The sequence below is a fragment of the Amphiura filiformis genome, chromosome 11 (genome assembly GCF_039555335.1).
Source record: "Amphiura filiformis chromosome 11, Afil_fr2py, whole genome shotgun sequence".
Taxonomy (NCBI): Eukaryota; Metazoa; Echinodermata; class Ophiuroidea; order Amphilepidida; family Amphiuridae; genus Amphiura; species Amphiura filiformis.
Window position 1 is genome coordinate 53,613,136 of NC_092638.1, and position 22,068 is coordinate 53,635,203.

General features: G+C 37.2%; 1 protein-coding gene across 1 annotated transcript in view; it reads left to right on the plus strand.

Annotated features, from left to right (window-relative positions):
* Window positions 1-22,068, plus strand: part of LOC140165006 (protein CLEC16A-like) — a gene marked incomplete at its 3' end in the record, with an annotated part of 351,590 nt that overhangs the window by 46,526 nt on the left and 282,996 nt on the right. The window contains 3 exon segments of the mRNA XM_072188415.1: window positions 4,045-4,140; window positions 5,349-5,477; window positions 7,238-7,358. Coding sequence (XP_072044516.1) covers window positions 4,045-4,140; window positions 5,349-5,477; window positions 7,238-7,358 — 346 coding nt within the window.

The following is a 22,068-nucleotide window of genomic DNA, read 5'->3' on the forward strand; positions in this document are numbered from 1 at the left end:
GGCCTGATTTTGTACCTAGGCGTCGTCCTCCGAATGGATACTTTATCCCCAGAAAACGGTCTATGCTTATCAGTGTTATAAAGAAAGCTGAAGCCTCGCTGGATAACACAGATAAGGCTCCAGCAAACCTGCACAACACGCTTCTTCGCCAGGATTCAGAATTTGATGGGAAATAGTCCGTATAATATGCATCTGCCGAGAGCAAAATGATCAGGTATATGCACATTGTGAGATCAGATAGGGAGAGGTTTGCGATGAGAAGAAGTTGGACCTTGTTACTTTGCCGTCTGTTCTTGAATCGGGTGTAGAGAGCTGCAATATTTCCGATAATGCCAAAGACGCTTATAAACCACATAACAATGCGAAGGATATGAAAGGACAGCATGCGTGTACACGTTAGGAATGGAGAACGTGGCTCATCACTTAAACACTGGATAGATGGTGCGTAACAACATGTTGCAGCGCTGGTGACGAACAAGTCGACGCTTTCATTTAACCCTAAAAATACTTCACTGTCTATCCATAACAGTGGGTTCACTTTCAAGTTAACTGTTTCTAAAGAGACACATTGTGATAGGAGTGGAATCTGATCCAATTTATTTTCAGAAAGGTTTAAATACCTTACTTGAGTCAGGCTGCGAAAAATGTCCTCTGGAAGATAGTGGAGCTGGTTGTGATCAAGTCCCAAATTGTGAAGCTTGGTTTGATTTTGAAATGTGCTAGGATGGAGAGAGGTGAGCTTGTTATAGGATAGCAATAGTTTGCGTAGGTTCCTCAATGATCCAAAAGCATCAGGTGCTACTTCATGTAATGTATTGTTATATAGGTATAACAGTGTTAGACTTTGTAGCCCTTCAAACACACCAGACTGTATCTCTTGTATTGCATTGTTAGACAGGGATAATTTCACCAGACTTGTCAATCCTTCAAACGCACCAGGCTGTATCTCTTGTATTGCATTGTTGTCCAGGTATAACCACTCCAGACTTGTCAATCCTTCAAACACACCAGGCTGTATCTCCTGTAATGCATTGATAGACAGGGATAACCACTCCAGACTTGTCAATCCTTCAAACACACCAGGCTGTATCTCTTTTAATGCATTGTTAGACAGGGATAACCTCTCCAGACTTGTCAATCCTTCAAACACACCAGGCTGTATCTCTTGTAATGCATTGTTATCCAGGTATAAATCCTCCAGACTTGTCAATCCTTCAAACACACCAGGCTGTATCTCTTGTAATGCATTGTTAGACAGGTATAACCACTCCAGACTTGTCAATCCTTCAAACACACCAGGCTGTATCTCCTGTAATGCATTGTTATACAGGGATAACCACTCCAGACTTGTCAATCCTTCAAACACACCAGGCTGTATCTTGTGTAGTGAATTACCACCCAGATCCAATTGTAGTAACCTGCTGCCAAATCTTGCAAATGCCCTTGGTTGAATACTATGCAAAGAACTGTCCTCCCAATCCAGATAACTCACATCACCAGATGGATACAAAACAGGTGTCTCAGACAAGCTTCCATCAGTGCAATTGCCAATTATGGCGGCATCATCCAAAGTACAGGTACAATTAGATGGGCATTCCATTTGACATGTTACCTCCCAGTCTTTGACACACTTGATTACCTTATCGTCCTGTCCATTCACATTCATCTGTGCACTACACGAAAACAGAATCAAGTATAACGCCAATGCTATTCCCATATAGCATAGGAGTACACAAGGAATTCTGCAATAAGCCAGTCTAGCCATGGTGGTGTTGTCAGCTCTGTTTCCAATCACATAATGATCAGCTCATCCCGATTGTTTCATTTGTAATGAGAGTGGAGGTTTAATATTTCAGAAAATGAATTAATTACTCGATAATCGCTGGTAAAACAGCAGGGTTGGGGGCAGCCTACTAGTATATATCATGGTCTGAAGAATAGGTCTTTTGGTATATTGGAGGGTCGGACCAAATGCCTGTTGGTCAGGAAAAAACTGTTTTATTTATATTGTTTGTATAATGTATCATCTATAATCAACTGACAAAATTTATGAATTTTAGGGTTTTTTCAGTAAGGCCTAAGAACAATAAATTTTTGTATTGGCATAACATAACCTACCCTGAAAATAGACTTTCCCTGAAAAATTCCCACTACAGTGGTGAAACAACACAACACAATGCAAATATCAATATAGCAGCACACATTTTCTGTGCCAATGCTCATAGAATGCAGAGGTAGTCATTTTAATGTGTTATGAAGGATCAGTGATTGGTGATTAATGATACTCAAAGTGTCTGTGATGAATGTTCCAGCACCTCTATGAACACATATATGTGATGGAAAAGTGCATGTTTGAATGAGCTTTTAAAAAATATTTAAAAAAAAAAAAAAAAAAAATCCATACCTACCTACCTACACTAGTTTTGTTCAGCTTGTTACGTAATACAACAATTTATTTTTAGACCTAACAGTAACAAGGCTAACAGGATTGTTTTATTTTTTAAATGAACCTTGCTTATGAACTTTAGATTCAGTTTATCATTGTATATAATAAACCTATAAATCAAGCATATCAGCCTTTGGATATTTAATATATGCAATCAGTTTAACGACACAAGATTGTATATAAAATAACAGTAATTGTATACACATAATCCTTAGTTGGTTGGGTCTTGTGACCATTATTAGGTTTCTGACAAAATAAGTTAATCAAAACAATTAGTCTAATGAAGTAGCCTATTCCAGTTGAAGTCCATACACCCCTTATGGAAGACATGATCTTAATCTCTCACACAGGGGGTGTAGATTTCAAATGGAGCCACCCATTCAGGTAGCCCCATTTGAAATTCACACTCCTTGTGTTAAGGACATGTCTTCCATTATAGGTGTATGGATTTCAACTGGAATTGCCTAATGGTTACCTACAGATATGCAGGAGGAGAATCCACATTTTGGGACCGCTATATATTGGTGCAAGACAGTGGCAAAGGCGGATTTTTCCAAAGGGGTTATGGGGGAAGCAACTCTCAAGAGGAGGGGGGAGGGGGTTGATGTAAATGGGGAAAATTGGCAAAAAAGCCTACACATTTCTCATCATCTTTGGAACTAACAGACTTCATCATCAACATTTCTCCATCATTGCCTACTTTCAAATGTAATTTAATGAAATCAAATTTGTAACATGTTTTTTTTGCTTGTAGATTTAAGATTTGTTTTATGTTTGTGAATTGTACCCTTAATTTTATTTTAATACATTTCATTTCAATCAGTTTGATTCTTTTTCAGTGTTGTGTCAATGCACCATGAGCATTTTTTTTGATGGATATCGGTGCACAACAAAGTGTCCTTTATTATTAAAATTATAAACATTCTGGGAACAAGGGTGCACTCGGTTATAAGCCCAGTACTAAATTTTGGCCAAGTTCTTAAATCAAATTAATGCTTTTCTCTCACATTTAAGAACAAATATAAAAACAATGTCAGTTGATAATTAACATTCCACACTTAGAATCTTAAGAAATTGATATAGATGATAGAAATTACTGGTACATTGGGCATATACAAATGGGGATGATTTTTCTTATTTCTAAATTCAAGTACTAGCCCCTCCCCGGTTATAAGCCCACCCCCATTTTGAAGTGAAATCTGCCATCGGGGGCTTATACCCAAGTGGTTACTGGTATTATCATTATCATTATTATCATTACTATTTGTGACACAAATGAGATGCATGTCGCTAATATTGATTTTGAGATATTGGCACAGAAAGTGTTCATGTTCTTTTGTTTTATATTGTTCTCAGCGATTGATAAATTGACATAACTTCATAACGAAAAGTCGTATCAACATGGGGTTTTCAGTTTCTGAAAGCTCTAAATGTCCTCTTTAGAAAGCGTATGTAAGACCCATTTTGGACCAGGGTCGACATGTGACTCATTCCCCTTGATCATGTCACATTTTAGTATGTGATGCAGACAACAAATGTATGGTGTTTTTGTCATGGACTTATATTTCATGTACTTAGTTTGCTTGTTTGTTATTCAGGGTGCCAAGGAAGAGAGTATGCTGTTACTACGGCATTGCTACCGGGAAGACGAGCTGTTCCTAGACATGTTTGATGATGAGTACCAAAGTATGACGGTAAGAACCAAGAGGGCAAATTTTAGAAAAAATCAAAAAATAAATTTTTGTTAAATTTTCTTGTAAAAATTAATATGTCTTGCAAGTTGGTGAGAATGATATCAATTTATTTGATTTAGTGCACAAAAAAGAGTCTCATTCCTGCCAAGAATGTTACAGTTGACCATCGATAAGTACAAGGGAATATTGGGTCAAATACACATCAAAGAGGGTTATAAAAAATTTTAGCCAATCAGAGATATGGTGAGAAAAGTCTATAGGGCTGTAGGGGATTAAGCTTATAATTGCTGAGAGATCTAAAGCTCTATTTTGATTGGTTACTCAGATAATTATATCATGTAATTAACCAATCAGGGGCATTGTAAGAATGGCAGTATAGTCTGTCCACATTGAAGTACAAAGTAAATAGACCTTGGAAACGGGAGGTATGAGAATAATTATTTCAGCGCAATGCTTTTTTGGCGCGCCAACTGCTGCTTGCGATTTGTACACCACGCTCTTTACTGGCGTCGCGGCGCTCGCGATGTGACATAAAGCATCGACCCCGATGCCACAGATTTGGTTTGTACTTCTAAGTGGACAGACTGTAGTGCCCATGGGGTTAAAAGAAAAGAACCATAATGTAGACAAATTGTGATATGATCTGCTCCATGGGGGCCAAAGGAGGCACTTTTGAAAACTGAGTTACTATAATAATTACCTTACAATAACATTAGGTTATCATATACTGAAAACACCAAAGGTCTAACATACTTGGTTCTAAACTTATGAAGTTTTTGATGTCTATTTTCTTATGTATTATTGTTTTTTACTCCATATTTTTGCCTTTATCTTAGTTTAAAATTTGCCGCCTTCGGCCCCCAGGGACCAGATCGTGTCACAATTTAAATCTTATTCACACAAGTAGCATAAATTTCAACTTACAAGTGAAATTTTGCATGGCTCATCCGAGCATCACTTCTTCAGGACTGGTGTTGGGGTAGTACTGGATGATGTACCGCTACTCGTGACACACGATCTATGCGATAAACCAAATCCACTTGACCCAAATAACTTTTTGTAGGCTGCTGGTAGGGGGTGGCGGTGTTTAGAACCAGTGTTTAGTGTAGGTTTCTCCCATCATATTCAATCCCATGTGATTACTGTTCCATAGTGTTATGAATGCTTACAAAGCTTCATTCTACTTCTTTAAATGATTTCTCTCGTAGGCCAAGCCATTGAATGTTGAATACCTGATGATGGACGAATCCATTCTGTTACCACCTACTGGTACACCGCTAACTGGGATTGATTTCATCAAACGGTTACCTTCAGGTCAGCTGGAACGCACTAGAAGAGTAAGTCAAGTCAAACAATAATGCAGCCTATTGTTGCATGATTAGACATTTAAATGTGTATTTTGTGATCCTAGGAGCCTCTTTTTATGACATTTTTCAGTAGATACCCACGAAAAAAGCTTATTCTCCAAATTTCAGTTGATTCCGATTTTGCGTTTGCGAGTTATGCAAGATTATGTGTATTACACTGCTCCATAGCCAATGTGTTGTAATTTTGTTCTGGTGTACCCAGAATGTAATTCAAATTTGGCGATATTTTTGCTAAACGAATTAACCTGCAGGAATTTTTTTGTACACAAACATTATGTTGCCAGAGGTTTCCAGTGATGTGAAAATCTCAACTTCTTTTAAGAAAAGTGGGGGGATGATGCTGTGGGTCACGAAATGCCCTTTTAAGAAAAAAATCCTGTTAGGCTTTTCCAATTGAAATGCATGCAGCCCCTATGGAAGACATAACTTTAACCTCCCACTCAGGGTGTATAGATTTTAAAATGGAATCACCCATTTAGGTAACTCCACTTGAAATTCACACTCCCTATATGGGAGGATAAATATCTTCCATAGGGGGTGTATGGATTTCAACTGGAATTGTCCATTGCCCTGTTGGCTCCTCTGGGAAATGGGAGGATCGGTCCGATTATTTGTTTGCTGAACCACAATTCACTGTTGAAAACTTATATAGACGTTTTGGCCAATTTTCAAAATCTGGGACGGTCGGAAAAGGGTAATACATAGGCCATAGAGAATAATGGTATTGTTTTTAGCCCACCATTTTAAGAATATTTTACATCAAATAATGGTGTCACTATGTTATATGCGACAAAATATTTTACTAAGTAATATTGGATTTCAAATTGTATCCACATATATGTGACCCCTCGGCACAACTGAGCTCGGATGTCGCCAGTGCCACTATTGAGATATGCTCCATCGAACTTAACAATAAACAATAGGAAACAAAGAATTTATTGACTGTTTTATTGATTTTTCACTTCTTAAATGTCAAGTACTATAGACATGATATACATTATTTTAAAGCTAATTTCAAGCAGAATATTTTGGTTGAATATCTCAAAAATGATGATTGGCGACTTCAGGGCTCAGTTGTGCCGAGGGGTCACATATGTAAAGTAAATGTGCTATTCCAGTTAAAATCCATACACCCCAATGGAAGACATGACCTTATATTAATCTCCTACACAAGAGGGTGTAGGTTTTAAATAGAGTCACTCATTCAGATAACTCATTAGAAATTCTCACTCCCTGTGTGGGAGATTAAAGATATGTCTTCGGTAGGGGGTGTATGGATTTCAGCTGGAATAGCAGGAATGTTCCTGCAATTCATTAACATCACACTTGACAATAACATGGTCTGTATACATTTTGAAAGACTGTAATTCATTTTGTACTTGCACTGAAAAGGGAGCAGCGTGCCTTTGGTGCGAGAGGTCCCGGGTTCAAATCTCTGCAGGACAAAAAAAATAAAATTTAAAAAAAGTAAAACTCTTCCAGTGGCTCATCTGGAAAAGGCAGGGCAGATGACCCATGATAAAAGACCTTGTTACAGTCGGTTTCGATCAGAGTAATACGCCTGATTGTTGGCTAGTGGCTACACTTCCCTGACCTGTAAAATTGCCCCAACCAGCTATGGCAACCCCCTTCACCATGTCACTTGTGCCTGGCCGAGGTTTTGTCTTCATTATCTACCAGATTGTTTGTCTAAACAAAAACTATTTTCTGCTTCCTTCGTATGTGTGTAGGCTATACGTGTGTTTTTCCTGCTGCGAGATCTATCGCTAACGTTACGTAACGAGCCAGAAACCAAACTGCCACTGACTAATCAAGACAATATGGTGAAAACATCGGATAAACTGGATCTAAGTAAGTTACTACTGATGGTGTTAGAGGTGCATGATCAGATTATGGTCCTATTGTATCACATTGTGTTTTCTACCTCACATTGAGCCCTATCACCCAGACATTGTTATTCCAGTAGAGTTAAATTGCTACAACGATAGGGATGTTCATAAAATTTTGAAGTTCAATATTTTTAGCTGAAAGTTCTTTCATTTGAAAGAGAATTAAATTACCTAAACAATAAGGGGTCATCATCATGTTTCTAGTGCATATACTTTTGAAGTTACAGACAAAAATAGTGTCATCAAATTGCCCAAAATTTTGTGTGTGAAATTGTGACAGCAGGCACATGTACAATGCACACTACTGTATGTGACCCCAGATGACCTCCTATTCTTTACTGTAAGAAAGCTGTTTTGGATGGTCTTGATTTACACACAAATTGCTTTTGAGCTAAATCGAGCGTCTACTTGGTGGAACATGGATTGCACTATGTGATAGTTTATGAATCCAGTATCATGCCAGTACCAACATAAGTCAACATCACTTAGGTTTTGGTTGTCAAAATTAATTTTTAGTGATTTTCTCCATTGAGCCCCACAATAAAGCCATTTTTGGACCGTACATGCACATTCCACTTCCCTATGGATGAATAGCGCCACCTATAGTGTGTGATGTGAGCTAGCCTAACAACGATTTGGATTCTAGAAGCAAAAATGTATATCTAAGTGGCAGGGGTATCTATTCTTCTGTTACTTGCCCCCAATGGGGAGGGAATAATGTTAGCCCTTTGAGGAAGAATTTTATGTTTTGAAAAGAAGGAGAAAAAAAAACACATAAAAAAAGAAGTTACAACAGGATTTAAGACAGGCTGCAAATTATCTACAGAAGAATTTAAGGCTATCTTTTAGAATACCCTACCATTTTTTACATTCACAGTATATGTGTATGGGTCGTTCATAAATGACCCCCATTGAAAATCTACAGTGGTAGGGTATTCTAAAAGAAATCCGAATTTAACACTGTAAGGCCGACTTTTCAGCTTTATCAAAAATATAGAGCCTAGAAGTGTTTTGTTTGACAGTCCCAAATCTCGAAACAAATTCATCAGGTTTGGTAATTAATGAATTATGAGAGTTTTTCTTTTGTCAAAACCAATTTGAAGAAAACTTACTAGGTTTTTCTTGCTGACAGTTCCCAAATCTGTCTTCCCTCTGAACCATTAGTCAGTGTGCAGAGTGTACCATTCTAGGGAATAATTTTTTGTATAAGGAATAGATCAAAGTATTATTCTATATAAATTATGAATTAACATTTTCCCTTCTTTTTGAATACTTTTTGAATACATTTTCCATTTTTTTTGAATGGCAGGGAGCACCCTGCCTGTATTTATGGTGTTTAAAAACAAGGATATATGCTGGATTTTTCTCTGCTCGAAAAAGGAAAAAACTAACCATAAGGCATCTTATTTTTCGCTGCGTTCAGACATTTCAATCATCATAACAGCTGACGTCATTCAGACTTTTATTATATTGATACATGTAGTTCATCCTCATATGAGGGGTTATGTCGACAAACACATAAGGCATAGCGTGTGTTTTTTGATAACACCAGCAGTCAGGGACACAACAAATCAGAAATCTGTGTGCAGTAACAATGGAGATACAGAACCGTGCAGTTCGTGGATGATGTAATTACATGTAGATTTTTAAAAATAGTATAAATTTCATTATTTTAAAACTGTATTAAAAATGAAACGGTCCAAGGTGTGTGTCCGCATTTGGATTGTGAAAAATACCAAGTGCTGTATCACTGTCCACAGTTGCCTATTTTTATACACACGTGTGTGGAGGGGTGTATTCGTACTTCATTGTGTCACATTTATACTTCTATAAATTATTCAGCTCTGCTTCATTGTAATTACCGTATTCGTCCGAGTATAGTCCCATGCTCGAGTATAATCCCACCCCCATTTTTGAAAAATTTCAGAATTAAAAAAAAAAAAATTTTTTTTTTTTTTTTTTTTTTTTTTTTTAGTTTTTTTTTCGGTTTTGGAGTGTCCCTGGACCTAGACCTAGAAAAAAAAAAAAAAAAAAAAAAAAAAAAAAAAAAAAAAAAAAAAAAAAAATTTCAAGATATTTTGTATTTTTTTAATATGAAAATTGATAATTTGTATTCATGTCATACTCTATTAATGATTTCAAAATGCATTGAATTTGAATGCATTTTGAAATCATTAATAGAGTATGACATGAAAACAAAGTATCAATTTTCATATTAAAAATACAAAATATCTTGAAATTTTTTTTTTTTTTTTTTTTAAATCAGTATAATCCCACCCCCAATTGTGAAAAAAATTTCACATAAAAAAGCGGGTGGGACTATACTCGGACCAATACTGTATGTGTTTGTAGGTAGGTGTCTTTGTGAAAGGTGTAAAACAGGGATATTTTATGTTCCTATCCGATAAATCGGGAATACCTCTGCAAACGGGAATATCTCGGTTTACTTACTTTGCAAATGGGGCTATACAACCCCTTGGAAGGCATTATAGTACACACATCTTAAGTCGCTGCTAAGCAGTATTTCAAAAAAAGGTGTACATGCAGCTTTCAATTGATGTGATGGGATTCAATTTTATTCAATATCTAGGCTGACTGACAGATCGTTAAGGTGGCTGTGTACTCTCAGACATGCATGTAGTAAAAGTGCAATAACTTTGTAATTATTCAAGCATAAAACATATAAAAGTATACATTTTTATGAAGGCAAGACATCAATAAATCTTAATATAAATACAGATTTGGGGTAAAAACAACAATTTTGAAGAAAATCACAAAAGGGAGTTTTTGCCAATATTTGTTAGGTACATCATAACAAAAAACACTCTTTCCAAAATATTTTATTTTGTTTTTAGCTCAATCTTGAGGCTCCATTCCAAAACGGTTTTTTATTTGTTTGATATTGGCCTTATTTTTTGAGATATTGACCATATAAGGCATCAAAATGAATTTTTTAAAATTCAAAACGCATATTTGCACAAAATGATGCCCAAAATCGGAAATAGACCAAAATATTAAAAAATGAGAAAACCGTTTCTTGAGTCGATCATGCTTTTTACGATGATCATATTTGCTTACCTATAGATGCTGTATTTATTGAGTTATCGTGTACCTAAATCGTCATTTTACCGAGAAAATGAACATTGAAATAAAGGCCGTTGAAGTTTAAAGTGGTCATATTTTGCACTTTGATCGAAGCTCACAGGAGAATGCGGCAGTTCTCGTTTTTCTACCTTACATTGCGTGAACATCGGTAAATCCACAGCCCCTTGAGAAGTTTGGGCGAAATCTATTCATATCTTGATGTTTAAATCGGGGAAAGAACTTGAAAAAAATTCACATTTTATCAGCTAAAGCGGAGCCATTTGACCGCTAGGTTTTATGAAATCAGTGCTTCGCGGTGCTTCCATAAGATGCGCGGCGCATGCAGCTAAGCGTTGCGTATGCGTAAGCGTATCTGTGCGTTAACAAATTGCGCGTCTACAAAACGCGATGCGTTGTTGCGCAGCGTATACCCGATGGTACAACAAAGATTTTCTTTCCTTTAAAATTGCGGAAACGAGTGAAATAGTGAAATAAAATCCATAAAATAGAGCAGTTGGAGTTAACAAATCTGGACTTCTTTCCTTGTATTTATAAAAACATAACAAAGTAAATACATTTCAAAAAAAGCTCAATTTCACGAAAGAAACAATGTCTTGAGTACACAGCCGCGTTAATAGTTTCACGATTTAAATTACTATATGATCCGAGAAAGCATTGAGACAGACAGCATGCATGTGAAATGTGAGGTTAACGCTTGAGAATGAAAAGAACAGATTAACTTTATCATAGATCAGGGTCTATGATTTTATCATATTTGTCTCCTTGTGCACAAGTGCGTATATTTAAGGCCTTCAGGGTTATAGCTAGGTCAATTTTAGTGCCAGGTAAAATTTATATGAAATGGTAAAAAAATTGAAATTTTGATAAGAATTGCTCATTTTTATACTGATTGTTCATTGATTTTGAAACATTTCAGACTGGAGTGCCGGGTATTTGGGCTCAAAATTAACTTGAGTGCTGGGTGGAAATTAAAAGTGCCGGGCGGGGCCGCCCACCACCACCCAGCGTAGCTACAACCCTGATGGCCTTTGCAATATTGTTTTATGTTCATGATTAGGTATGAGATATATAATAGTAAATGAAATCATTGTCTTGCTTCAATCATCTATACTGTGTCCATACTCGAGTTCTCTTTTAGCTGGTATAAGTAGATCATCTACTTTCAACATGGGAACACGTTATCTATAATTTAAAATGCATACATACATACATACATACAACGGCATTTATATAGCGCAATTTCAAAGAAATAATCATTGCACTTTACAGAAAATTTACCCTACTACTAAAGACTACAAGAAAACAAAAATATGCAAAAGAAACAACATAAAATCAGCAATGGTTAAAAAGATGGGTTTTCAGGCTACATTTGAAAGTAGTAACTGTGGGAGATGACCTAATGGATGAAGGAAGATTGTTCCAGATTCTGGGTCCAAAGACACTGAACGGTCCATCGCCTAGGCCTACATCAGTGAAAAAATTAGTTCATTAGTTAATTGTGTATAGTAGGCCTTATACGATAAACAAGATTTTCTTTCTGAAAAATCAATTGCATTATCGTGTTCCCTCCAGCATAAGTTTGGTCCCTATTTGACTCATTGGAACGTTCTAAACGACTCCCCGCAACTGTCAAGGTAAAATGAATTTATTATAAACTCCTCAACAAAAGTTTGGAAAGTTTTTTTCATGCATCTGTATCTCCAATTATTTGTGACATATTCATATCGTGGAACAATTTGGTAAATTCATTTTGAGGCCCCACTACATTCACAAGGCGTGTACTCAGCCGTGAAAAATGTTATTGTTTCAAATGGGGTGTCATTGTAAAGGGGAGTATTGTAGCTATTCATTGATATGCAACACGATATGAATATGTCACAAATAATTTGAGATACAGATGCTTGAAAAAACTTTCCAAACTTTTGTTGAGGAGTTTAGTTGGACATAGGAGATGGGGGTGAGATCTCCTATTGCATAGTACAGAATCGGTCGATATGTGCACATCTGATTCATACTATTTAACAGGGGATACATATGCATGGTTTTTTCCAGCAAAATGGGGATTAAAGCCACGCATGCAATGCAACAGCATAAAGGGCTGTTGGATAGCTACACACATATATCCCTGGTTCACACGTCTTACAAGTGTGGGGGGGTGGGGAACATTGCATTGTGAATCATGAGTGCATTAGTGACAACAGCAAATCTAATCTGTTGTCATCAAACAATATGTGGTGATACATTTTCTCAATGAGAAGTAAGTAGCTTTGATCAGTTGCTGTGACAAGTGATTCGTCCCCACCAGAATCCACGTAACTTTCCGCTAAACTTGTACTACGCATGCTGCAAAAGCGCACCAATCAAGTTTATGTAATGTCGGAACCGACCCTTTCTGCAAACTCAACAAGAAGAATCATCTCTTGTGTCATTTATTGGTTTAGAGCCCTCATCTGTCCAGTGGGCTCTTCCAGTTGAAATCCATACACCCCCTATGGAAGACATGACCTTAATCTTCCACACAGGGAGTGTGAATTTCAAATAGGGTTACCTGTATGGGTAAGGTCATGTCTTCCACATGGGGTGTATGGATTTCAACTGGATTAGCCAGTAATGCGTAGGCTAGGCTGGTATTGCTTTCTTTGTTTTGATCGAAAACACATGCACGGAGCGCACACACAGTTGAGACAGCTGACGCTTATAGTGAAAATGTTGTAACCGCTAGAATACTAGCATTTTAAAGACGAATTGCCTGTTCCCTGTTATGTCACTGTCAATATGTCACTGTCACTGATGTCATCCAACTCAACAATAAAGATATGCTAAAGTTGTATATGTTGTAAAAGATTTATACAAAAAAAAGATAAGAGTTAGTTTGTTTAATTTTCTCTGCATCCATCCTCTTACTCTAAAACACAGGAAGTCTATGACGCACATCGCTGTTTTAGTTTCTGCGAAAACTTATCAAATGTTTGCTTAAAACAAATAAAAAATGTTTAAAAAAAGTATGTGTATGTTTACATTGAATGTATTCTGTGTGCAACACAGGTCAAGAGTATTAAAAAATGTATTGATGTAAATATTTAAACTTTTCGAAGTGTTCTGCTACATCTTGCAATAGACTATTCCTGTTGAATCACATACACCCCCGCCCCTATGGGAAACATGGCCTTCATCGTCCACAGAGGGAGTGTGAGTTTTAAATGGGGATACCTGAATGGGGGACTACATATGAAATCTGCGCCCCCTGTATGGCAGATTAAGGTCATGTCTTCCAGGGGGTGTATGTATTTCAGCCTGAATAGCCCAGTACAGTAAGGGTTTTAAAAAGGATTTATACGTAAAACATCATTTGTTGACTTTGAGGAGTTGTATTTTGTTTGATTATTTCAGTCAAACAAAATTTATTTGTGATTTCCATTTCTCTGCTTTCCATGACAGGTTTTTCTGTAGAAAGCAGTGATCCCAGGGTTTCTAACTATGATTTTGTATGCCGATTTGATTTCAAAATATCTTCCTGTGACTTGAGAATGGTTGTGGCTTTGGCGTTTATCGGGCCGTCCAAGTTTGCGGTTGGCCGTTCAAAACATGGGTGGGCTGGTCGCTGGCTAAGCCTATGATGCTAAGTGTCTTTAAATCCAGCTGTTCTTTCTGTGAGGATGCCTAATTGTCCCTGCCAAACAAAGTTTGTGTCGCCGTAAACAAAGTTTGTGTCCCCCATAAACAAATTTTGTGTCCCCGCCAAATAAAGTTAGTAAAAAAGGACTATATACATGATAAAATGAGCTCTGTTGTATATATGTGTGTGTGTCTTTGCAGAAAATGTTAACCTTTTTGGAAGAAAAATGTTAAACCTTTGCTTCTTTTGTTGATTTCTCCTACATGCTTTGATGGATTACAATGGGAGGCCCCACGACAGGGTATTAATTCCGATTTCGGAGTCCGATATTGGAGTTAGCGATATTATTTGGAACAATCCGCAGTTAGTTGAAATTAGTCGGAACAATTTGGAGTTATCAAAATTAATCGGAACAATCCGGAGTTATCGAAATTAGTCGGAACAATCCGGAGATATTGGAATTAGTCGGAACAATCCGGAGTTACCAGAATTAGTCGGAACAATCCGGAGTTATCAGAATTTGTCGGAACAATCCGTAGTTATCGGAATTAGTTGGAATAATCCGGAATTAGCGGAATAATCCGGAGTTATCGGAACAATCCGGACTTAATGGAGTTAGTCGGAACAATGCGGAGTTATAGGAATTAGTTGGAACAATCCGGAGTTATCAGAATTAGTCGGGACAAGATAGAGTTATCGGAATAGTTTGGAACAATTTGGATTGAATTGTAGAAATTAGCCAAAACAAATCCAGATTTTTCGATTTAGAACAATAAAAATTAGAAGGGGACCTTTCTCTATCCCATTTTTATATGGCATGAAAATTTCCAACATAAAATCTTTCCTTGAAAAGGCAATTCGATCTCATTATTATGTTATCTATAGGCCTATAATAGTAACAATTTACAAGCTAGTTGCTACATGTAGTGGCCATGATTCCAGGTCTGTGCTGTGGCATATATGGCTGACCTAATGATGAAACTCCCAATGGGGGTAGGCGTGTGCCTCTCACAGAACAGTAGTACTAGTAGAGACTTCAGCTTCATGATCTACATTTAACCACACAGAGCATTGACCCTTCTATTACTGTTATTTGTGACTGACTCCCAGGGCGAACCCACTCTAACACCCTCCAATGTGGCCCACCAAAATGTTTTCAATTTTCACCCCCCCATGTTAAAAATCTTCCTAAGCCAATGAAAACTGAATATAGAATTGCAGCTAATTAGGCCCTACATGTAAAAATTATTTTTGAATATTATCAATTTCTTATTTTTTTTATTATAAGTTAATTTTCACTGTAATCGTAAATTTTGCAATCTCTGAATGCACTCTCAGCTGTGCACTCGTCATGTGAGATGAGAAGTTTTTGCCACCCGAGTGCGCTTGTTCATGTAATGTACATGTACTGAATGTGTTTTTAATGTTTCATGTTTACATGTATAATTCACCATCAATGAGATGAGATGAGCATGCAATCTTACCCATCACTGAGTTTAATGATTTAAAGAGTTCATAAAGTTTGCATTTTAGGCAGAGAATTATTATAAGATCCTAAAAATAAGGATCTTTGTTATTAAATTGAACTTCTAATCATTAGGGCTACAAAATGTTTATTTCCTGGTAGCCTAAAACCAACTTTCACTAAAAATGCAGCAAACTTTTCCACAATATTAAAATGTATTGTATGGAGATGTTAATTTCCCTCCAAATCCCAAAATTTCCCTGGAATGAGCTACCTGAATTCCACATGTTCTGCATTAAGTGACAGATGAATCTGAATGGATGTGGGATATGAACAGCCCCAATTAATTAGGATAATGAGTTAGTGAAGTTGAACATTTCTTGATAAAATTTAATTGAAATAATTTTGAGGTAATTATTTCACATTTGACATATATTTAATTTTTACTGGACTTGGCTTTTTCAGAGTCAGAGTCCGAGCTGAGTCTGTGAGTTCGACAAAAAAAAGTGAGTCCGAGTGCAGACTCGAATGATATAGCACTGGGTTCAGGAGCAGGGTTAATTAGCAGTGCACTACATGTGGAGTTGCTATGTTTGCCAAATTAATAGCTTCAGAGGAATATGATAAATGCCAGGAAATGAAATTAACTGCAACATGTCCAGCATACCCCCTGGGGGTGGGGTATGGTCACCCAAAGACCCTTCGGGGCTGTGCAATAATTATGAGCCCCAAACTGCTCGCCAAAAATCGCTTGCCCCCCCCCTCCAAATCTTTGCCCCTCCTTGCACATATGCCAAATTTTGGGGATCCCAATTTGCAAACTTTAAATTGTCTATATACATGTTGCGAGCACAGCGAGCAGGAAAATTTGCATATTTAAGCGTTTCTGTACGGTTTTCCTTTTTAAAGCGTTTTATTTAAAAGGCGCCCCAAGAATGTGTGCCAAAAATCGCTTGCCCCCCCTTCTCGGCTTACCAAATATTCCTTGCCCTCCCCCCTTTAAACTTACCAAATATTCTTGCCCCCCCAATTTTACCCTCCCCAGGGCTCATAATTATTGCACAGCCCTTATATATTAACATTTGAACAGCAACGGGTGTTCATGGTCATATATCACGGGTGCACTACACTAAATCCTTCCGCATTTGGTGTAACCCTTCATAGTTCCGGTAAAAAATAGCACCTGACCCATTCCATGTCAACTCCAGGGATGTGCACCGCAGCACCTCTTCAATTTTTTTCTATTTCTGTGTGGTGGTAGATATTGATGAGAAAGTAAAATCCTGAAAATTTTAGCTTCATACTCCATTTCGTTTTCCTGTGGCATCAATTTGAAATTTAGGGGGTCAGCGTAAAAATGTGTGCAAGCGAAAGACAACGTTGAAGGTCCATAAATGTATAAAGGGAACCATTTACAACTTTGAAAAGTATGTATTCTGGGGTACTTATTTGTGTAGAATTTAAATCTGGCATCAGAAAACTTGTAACTCCTTTACTTTAAAAGATATAGGGCCCTCAAAATGCAACTTCGTCCATCGGGGACCAACTTTGGGGGGTCAAAACTCAAAAGTAAAAACAATTTTATTGTCCATTTTTTTGCCAGTCAGAGCCCTTTGGTAGGACATTACTCTTATCCAATATTGAGCCTATTAGAATACTTTTAGCTGAGATATTACCCATGCAAAACCCCAATTGTACATGTTTTGTAAGTTTTGACCCCCCTGAAAACCAATGTCAGACATTTTGCCCCACCATCAACTTCAGGTATGTTGAAGATATGTCCTTGGACAACATTTCTGAGAGATATTGGCTTTGGGACTCGATGGCTTCAACACATCAGTAAGGTTTGCATTCTCCATAGAGTTATACACTGATTTTCAAAGATTTAAATGGTATACATTTATGGACCTGTATCGTTAAACTTTCGCTATGGATGGACAATAAAATTTGACCCCCAAAGTTGGTCCTGATGGACGGTTGCATTTTGAGGGCCCTATATCTTTTAAAGTAAAGAAGTTACAAGTTTTCTGATGCCAGATTTGAATTACACAAATAAGTACCCCAGGATACATACTTTTCACAGTTGTAAATGGTTTCCTTTATACATTTATGGACCTCCAACAGTAAATGGTTACTTTTTACGCTTGACACCTCTAAATTTCAAATTGATGCCACGGGAAAACGAAATGGAGTATGAAGCTCAAATTTTCGGGATTTTACTTTCTCATCAATATCTACCATCAAACAGAAAAGAAAAAAATTGAAGAGGTGCTGCGGTGCACATCCCTGGAGTTGACATGGAATGGGCCACCTATGCGAAATATATCGGCGTCCCGAGGGAACCAAATTTGAGTGACTCTTGGTTGTTTTGATAAAAAAGATAGAATAGGAGCTCAACATTACATATCTGTTCAGAACATTTTCTGAATCGAATGCGCATGGGTAATAGGCCCTCGGAACAATATCATGGCGGAACTGGTAAGGAGGCGGCGTGTCGGCTGAAATTCGGGATGGCGCTGTTCAGGAGTTCGTATCTCTCAAGTTTGTCTTAACTTGTCCCAAAAAATTAAATTTAAATAAAAGTTTAATCTTTATTTAAGACATTGGTTTGATCAAAATATTAAAAATGTTGTTACATGGGGTAGAAAAACAAACTTACTTTCTTGTATTTTCCCGTGTATTTCAATGGGACGATTATTTAGTGGTGTGTGCCCTTCGAAGACTCATTTTTATAGGCTATGGACATGATTAATACCTGATTTTAAGTGCCAAAAGTTGAGATTTTTGACTGAAACTGATGTCTTTGCAAAGAAAAAAAGTCTGTTTTTCTATTTTCGTCTACAAATACGCGATTTCATTCTTAAACGCACGAGAAATTAGCTTCAAAACGCAAGTTCCCGTCGAATTGACAATTTAAGACCGTGCTTGAAATTGAGCTATTTTGGCCCCAATATCACAGAAGTGGTCACTTTTGGTTGTCTCGGTGCTGAAAAAATGAAATATCTTTGGAATTATTTTGATGAAAAATGTAATTATAAGATCAAAACTCAATTATAACCGTTTTGAAAATAATCACTGAACCTTTAATTGGGTCTCAATAGACATTTAAAGTCAAAGCATACTATATTATGGCCTAATGATGACAAAATAATGGCATTTTTATCTCATGACCAAATGATCAATTCCCAAGAGAGAAATTTATCAATTAATTCTAATGATGGGGTTTCTTAATTTTAGATCTTGCAAAAATAATACACGCAACTTGGAAATTTAACATTTTAGAGTGTCAAATTACCGTTCTATCTACCCATAACACCCCCCCAAAACTTAAGGCATATGCCTATTGACACGTCCTTAATCTAAGAGTGGGGGGGGGGGGGTGAAATGATCACATGTCGCTTTTCGGTCATGTTACCTAGCTGGGGGGTTTTCAACCCCCCGAGCTAGGTACTGTTTTGCTATCCGATTCTTCTTTCTTTCTTCTTCTTCTTCTTCTGGCAACAAACTTCAAAATGCTTCTCCTCCTACATGTTACACCCTACAATTACGTAACTTGCACATATGTATCGCCTATATCCAGTGCCCATATGGTGCAAACAGAATTGGGATCAAAGGTCATTAAAGGGCATTTTCGGTATATAACCAAATATCTTCAAAATGCTTCTTCTGCCACATATTACATAGCACAATGACGTCACTTACACATGTGCATCGGCTTTGCCCAGTGTCCATACCTTACACACAGAATTGGGGTCAAAGGTCATTAAGGGGTAAAATCTTACAATTATATTATCTGGACATCTGTAAGGGGTATGGGGTTCAAACTCACTGACAACAAATATCACGACCAATGGAACATTTTGCAGGGGTCAGGTCAAAGGTCATGCAGAGGTCAAATTTTAGAAATGCATTTTGGGACATCTGTAGGGGTGCGGGTTCAAACTCATTGACAACAAACTTAATGACCAGGGGAACATTTTAGAACATTTTGCAGGGGTCAGGTCAAAGGTTATCTAGGGTCAAATCTTATAATTTCATTTTCTGGACATCTGTAAGGAGTATGGGGCTCAAACTCAGTGACAACAAATCTCATGAACAGGGAACAGTTTGCAGGGGGTCAGGTCATAGGTCAAGCAGAGGTCAAATTTTGAAATGCATTTTCTGGACATCTGTAAGGGGTATGGTTCAAACTCTGTGACAACAAACTTACTGACCTGGGGAACACTTTGGGAACGCTGTGCAGAGGTCAGGTCAAAGGTTATCTGGGTCAAATCTTATTAATGTAATTTTCTAGGCATCTGTAAGGAGTATATGGGACTCAAACTCGGTGACAACAAACCTCATGCCCAGGGGAACATTTTTGGAACATTTTGCAGGGGTCAGATACCTCCAAAACACCAACATGCCCCAGCTAGGTTTGTGGTCTATGACCACCATTTGCCACTAGTTACCTAGCCGGGACACCGGCTAGGTCTTGTGATGCTATCGGATCTTTCTTCTTTCTTCTTCTGCTTCTTTCTTCTGGCAACAAATTTCAAAATGCTTCTTCTCTTACATGTTACATCCTACAATGACGTCACTTGCACATATGCATCGGCTATATCCAGTGTCTATAGGATATTCACAAATTTGGGGTCAAAGGTCATTAAGGGTCATTTCGGTATAAAACCAAATATCTTCAAAATGCTTCTTCTCCTACATATTACATCATATAATGACGTCACTTGCACATATGCATCGGCTATATCCAGTGCCTATAAATTATTCACAGAATTTGGGTCAAAGGTCATTAAGGGGTCATTTCCGGTCTGAAAGCTAAAAATATTCAAAAATCACTGTCTTTACAAATTACACAGCAGAGTGTTGTCATTAGCACACATGCATTGCTACCAACCAGGGTCTTTGGGGTGTCTACAGTTTTGGGGTCAAAGGTCATTAAGGGGTCGCTTCTGGTCAAAAACCAAAAATCATCAAATATGTTCATTTTTTATATCTCAAAACATAACCAGACCAGAGTGACATTAATTTCAGATATGTATTAGTGATACCCGATGTATGCACGATATTTTTATTTTTTTGGTCAAAGGTCATTTAGACGTCATTTCCGGTTTTAAGCTAAATAACTTTAAGAATTTTTATCTCCATAACTACGCATAGTAGATTTTTTTAATTTAAACTGTAACAATGCATTTTCTCGGTGTATATGAGGTTTTTTTTTATATTGGAATCAAAGGACATTAAGGAGGTCAAACGTCAAATTTGCAAAAAATGTTTAAAATTACGGAAAAGTAGCTGTATCTCAGCCTATGGAAGACGGATAAAGCCCTACATGCTACAGTGATGCACCATTAATGGTGTGAGATGTCCATAATAGCCGGTCAAATGTCAAGCTTTAAGTTAAGACTGGCATTTCCGGCCCCGGCTAGGTCCAGATCTGTAACCAGATCTAGTTAAATTTGTGATTGTACATATATTTTTGTAAACAAAGTCACTTTCCTGATGTTAATGGGATTATGAATACAGTTTAACATGGTCAAAATGTTGCTCTGGCCCTTGAATGCTGAAAATTGCGAAAAGTATCATATTTTCACTCAGTCCGAGCTTGTTTGGAGCCCTGTTTTATAACTTTGGAGTGACTAGCGATAAAAAGCAATTACACTTTTTTAGGATGTTGACCGCTGATTCCTAAAATAAAGAATATCAAAAATATTTTTTCTTATAAGGGTGCACTACACTAAATCCTTCCGCATTTGGTGTAACCCTTCATAGTTCGTAAAAAATAGCACCTATGCGAAATATATCGGCGCCCCGAGGGAACCAAATTTGAGTGGCTCTCGGTTGTATTGAGAAAAAAGATAGAATAGGAGCTCAACATTACATATCTGTTCAGAAAATTTTCTGAATCGAATGCGCATGGGTAATAGGCCCTCGGAACAATATCATGGCGGAACTGGTAAGGAGGCGAGCGTGTCGGCTGAAATTCGGGATGGCGCTGTTCAGGAGGTCGTATCTCTCAAGTTTGTCTTAACTTGTCCCAAAAAATTAAATTTAAATAAAAGTTTAATCTTTATTTAAGACATTGGTTTGATCAAAATATTAAAAATGTTGTTACATGGGGTAGAAAAACAAACTTACTTTCTTGTATTTTCCCGTGTATTTCAATGGGACGATTATTTAGTGGTGTGTTTTTCAAGAGGAACGTTTGGGCTAAAGGTAATACCAAGGATTTTAATAGTATTATCTGGAGAAAGCTTCCAATTAACATTACCAATTTTAAAATCGTTGTTTTTGAGAGAACCAATCCAGATGGCGTCACATTTATTGTAATTCAAACAGAGACCAGATAGAAGCGCAAACTTATCAAGAATGACTAGAGTATTTTGGAGTGCCTCAGCAGAATTGACAAAAATTGTTGTATCATCAGCAAAGGCTGAAATTTTGACTTCGTTGCGACCATATCCTTCTATAGGAAGTTTTATACCTTTA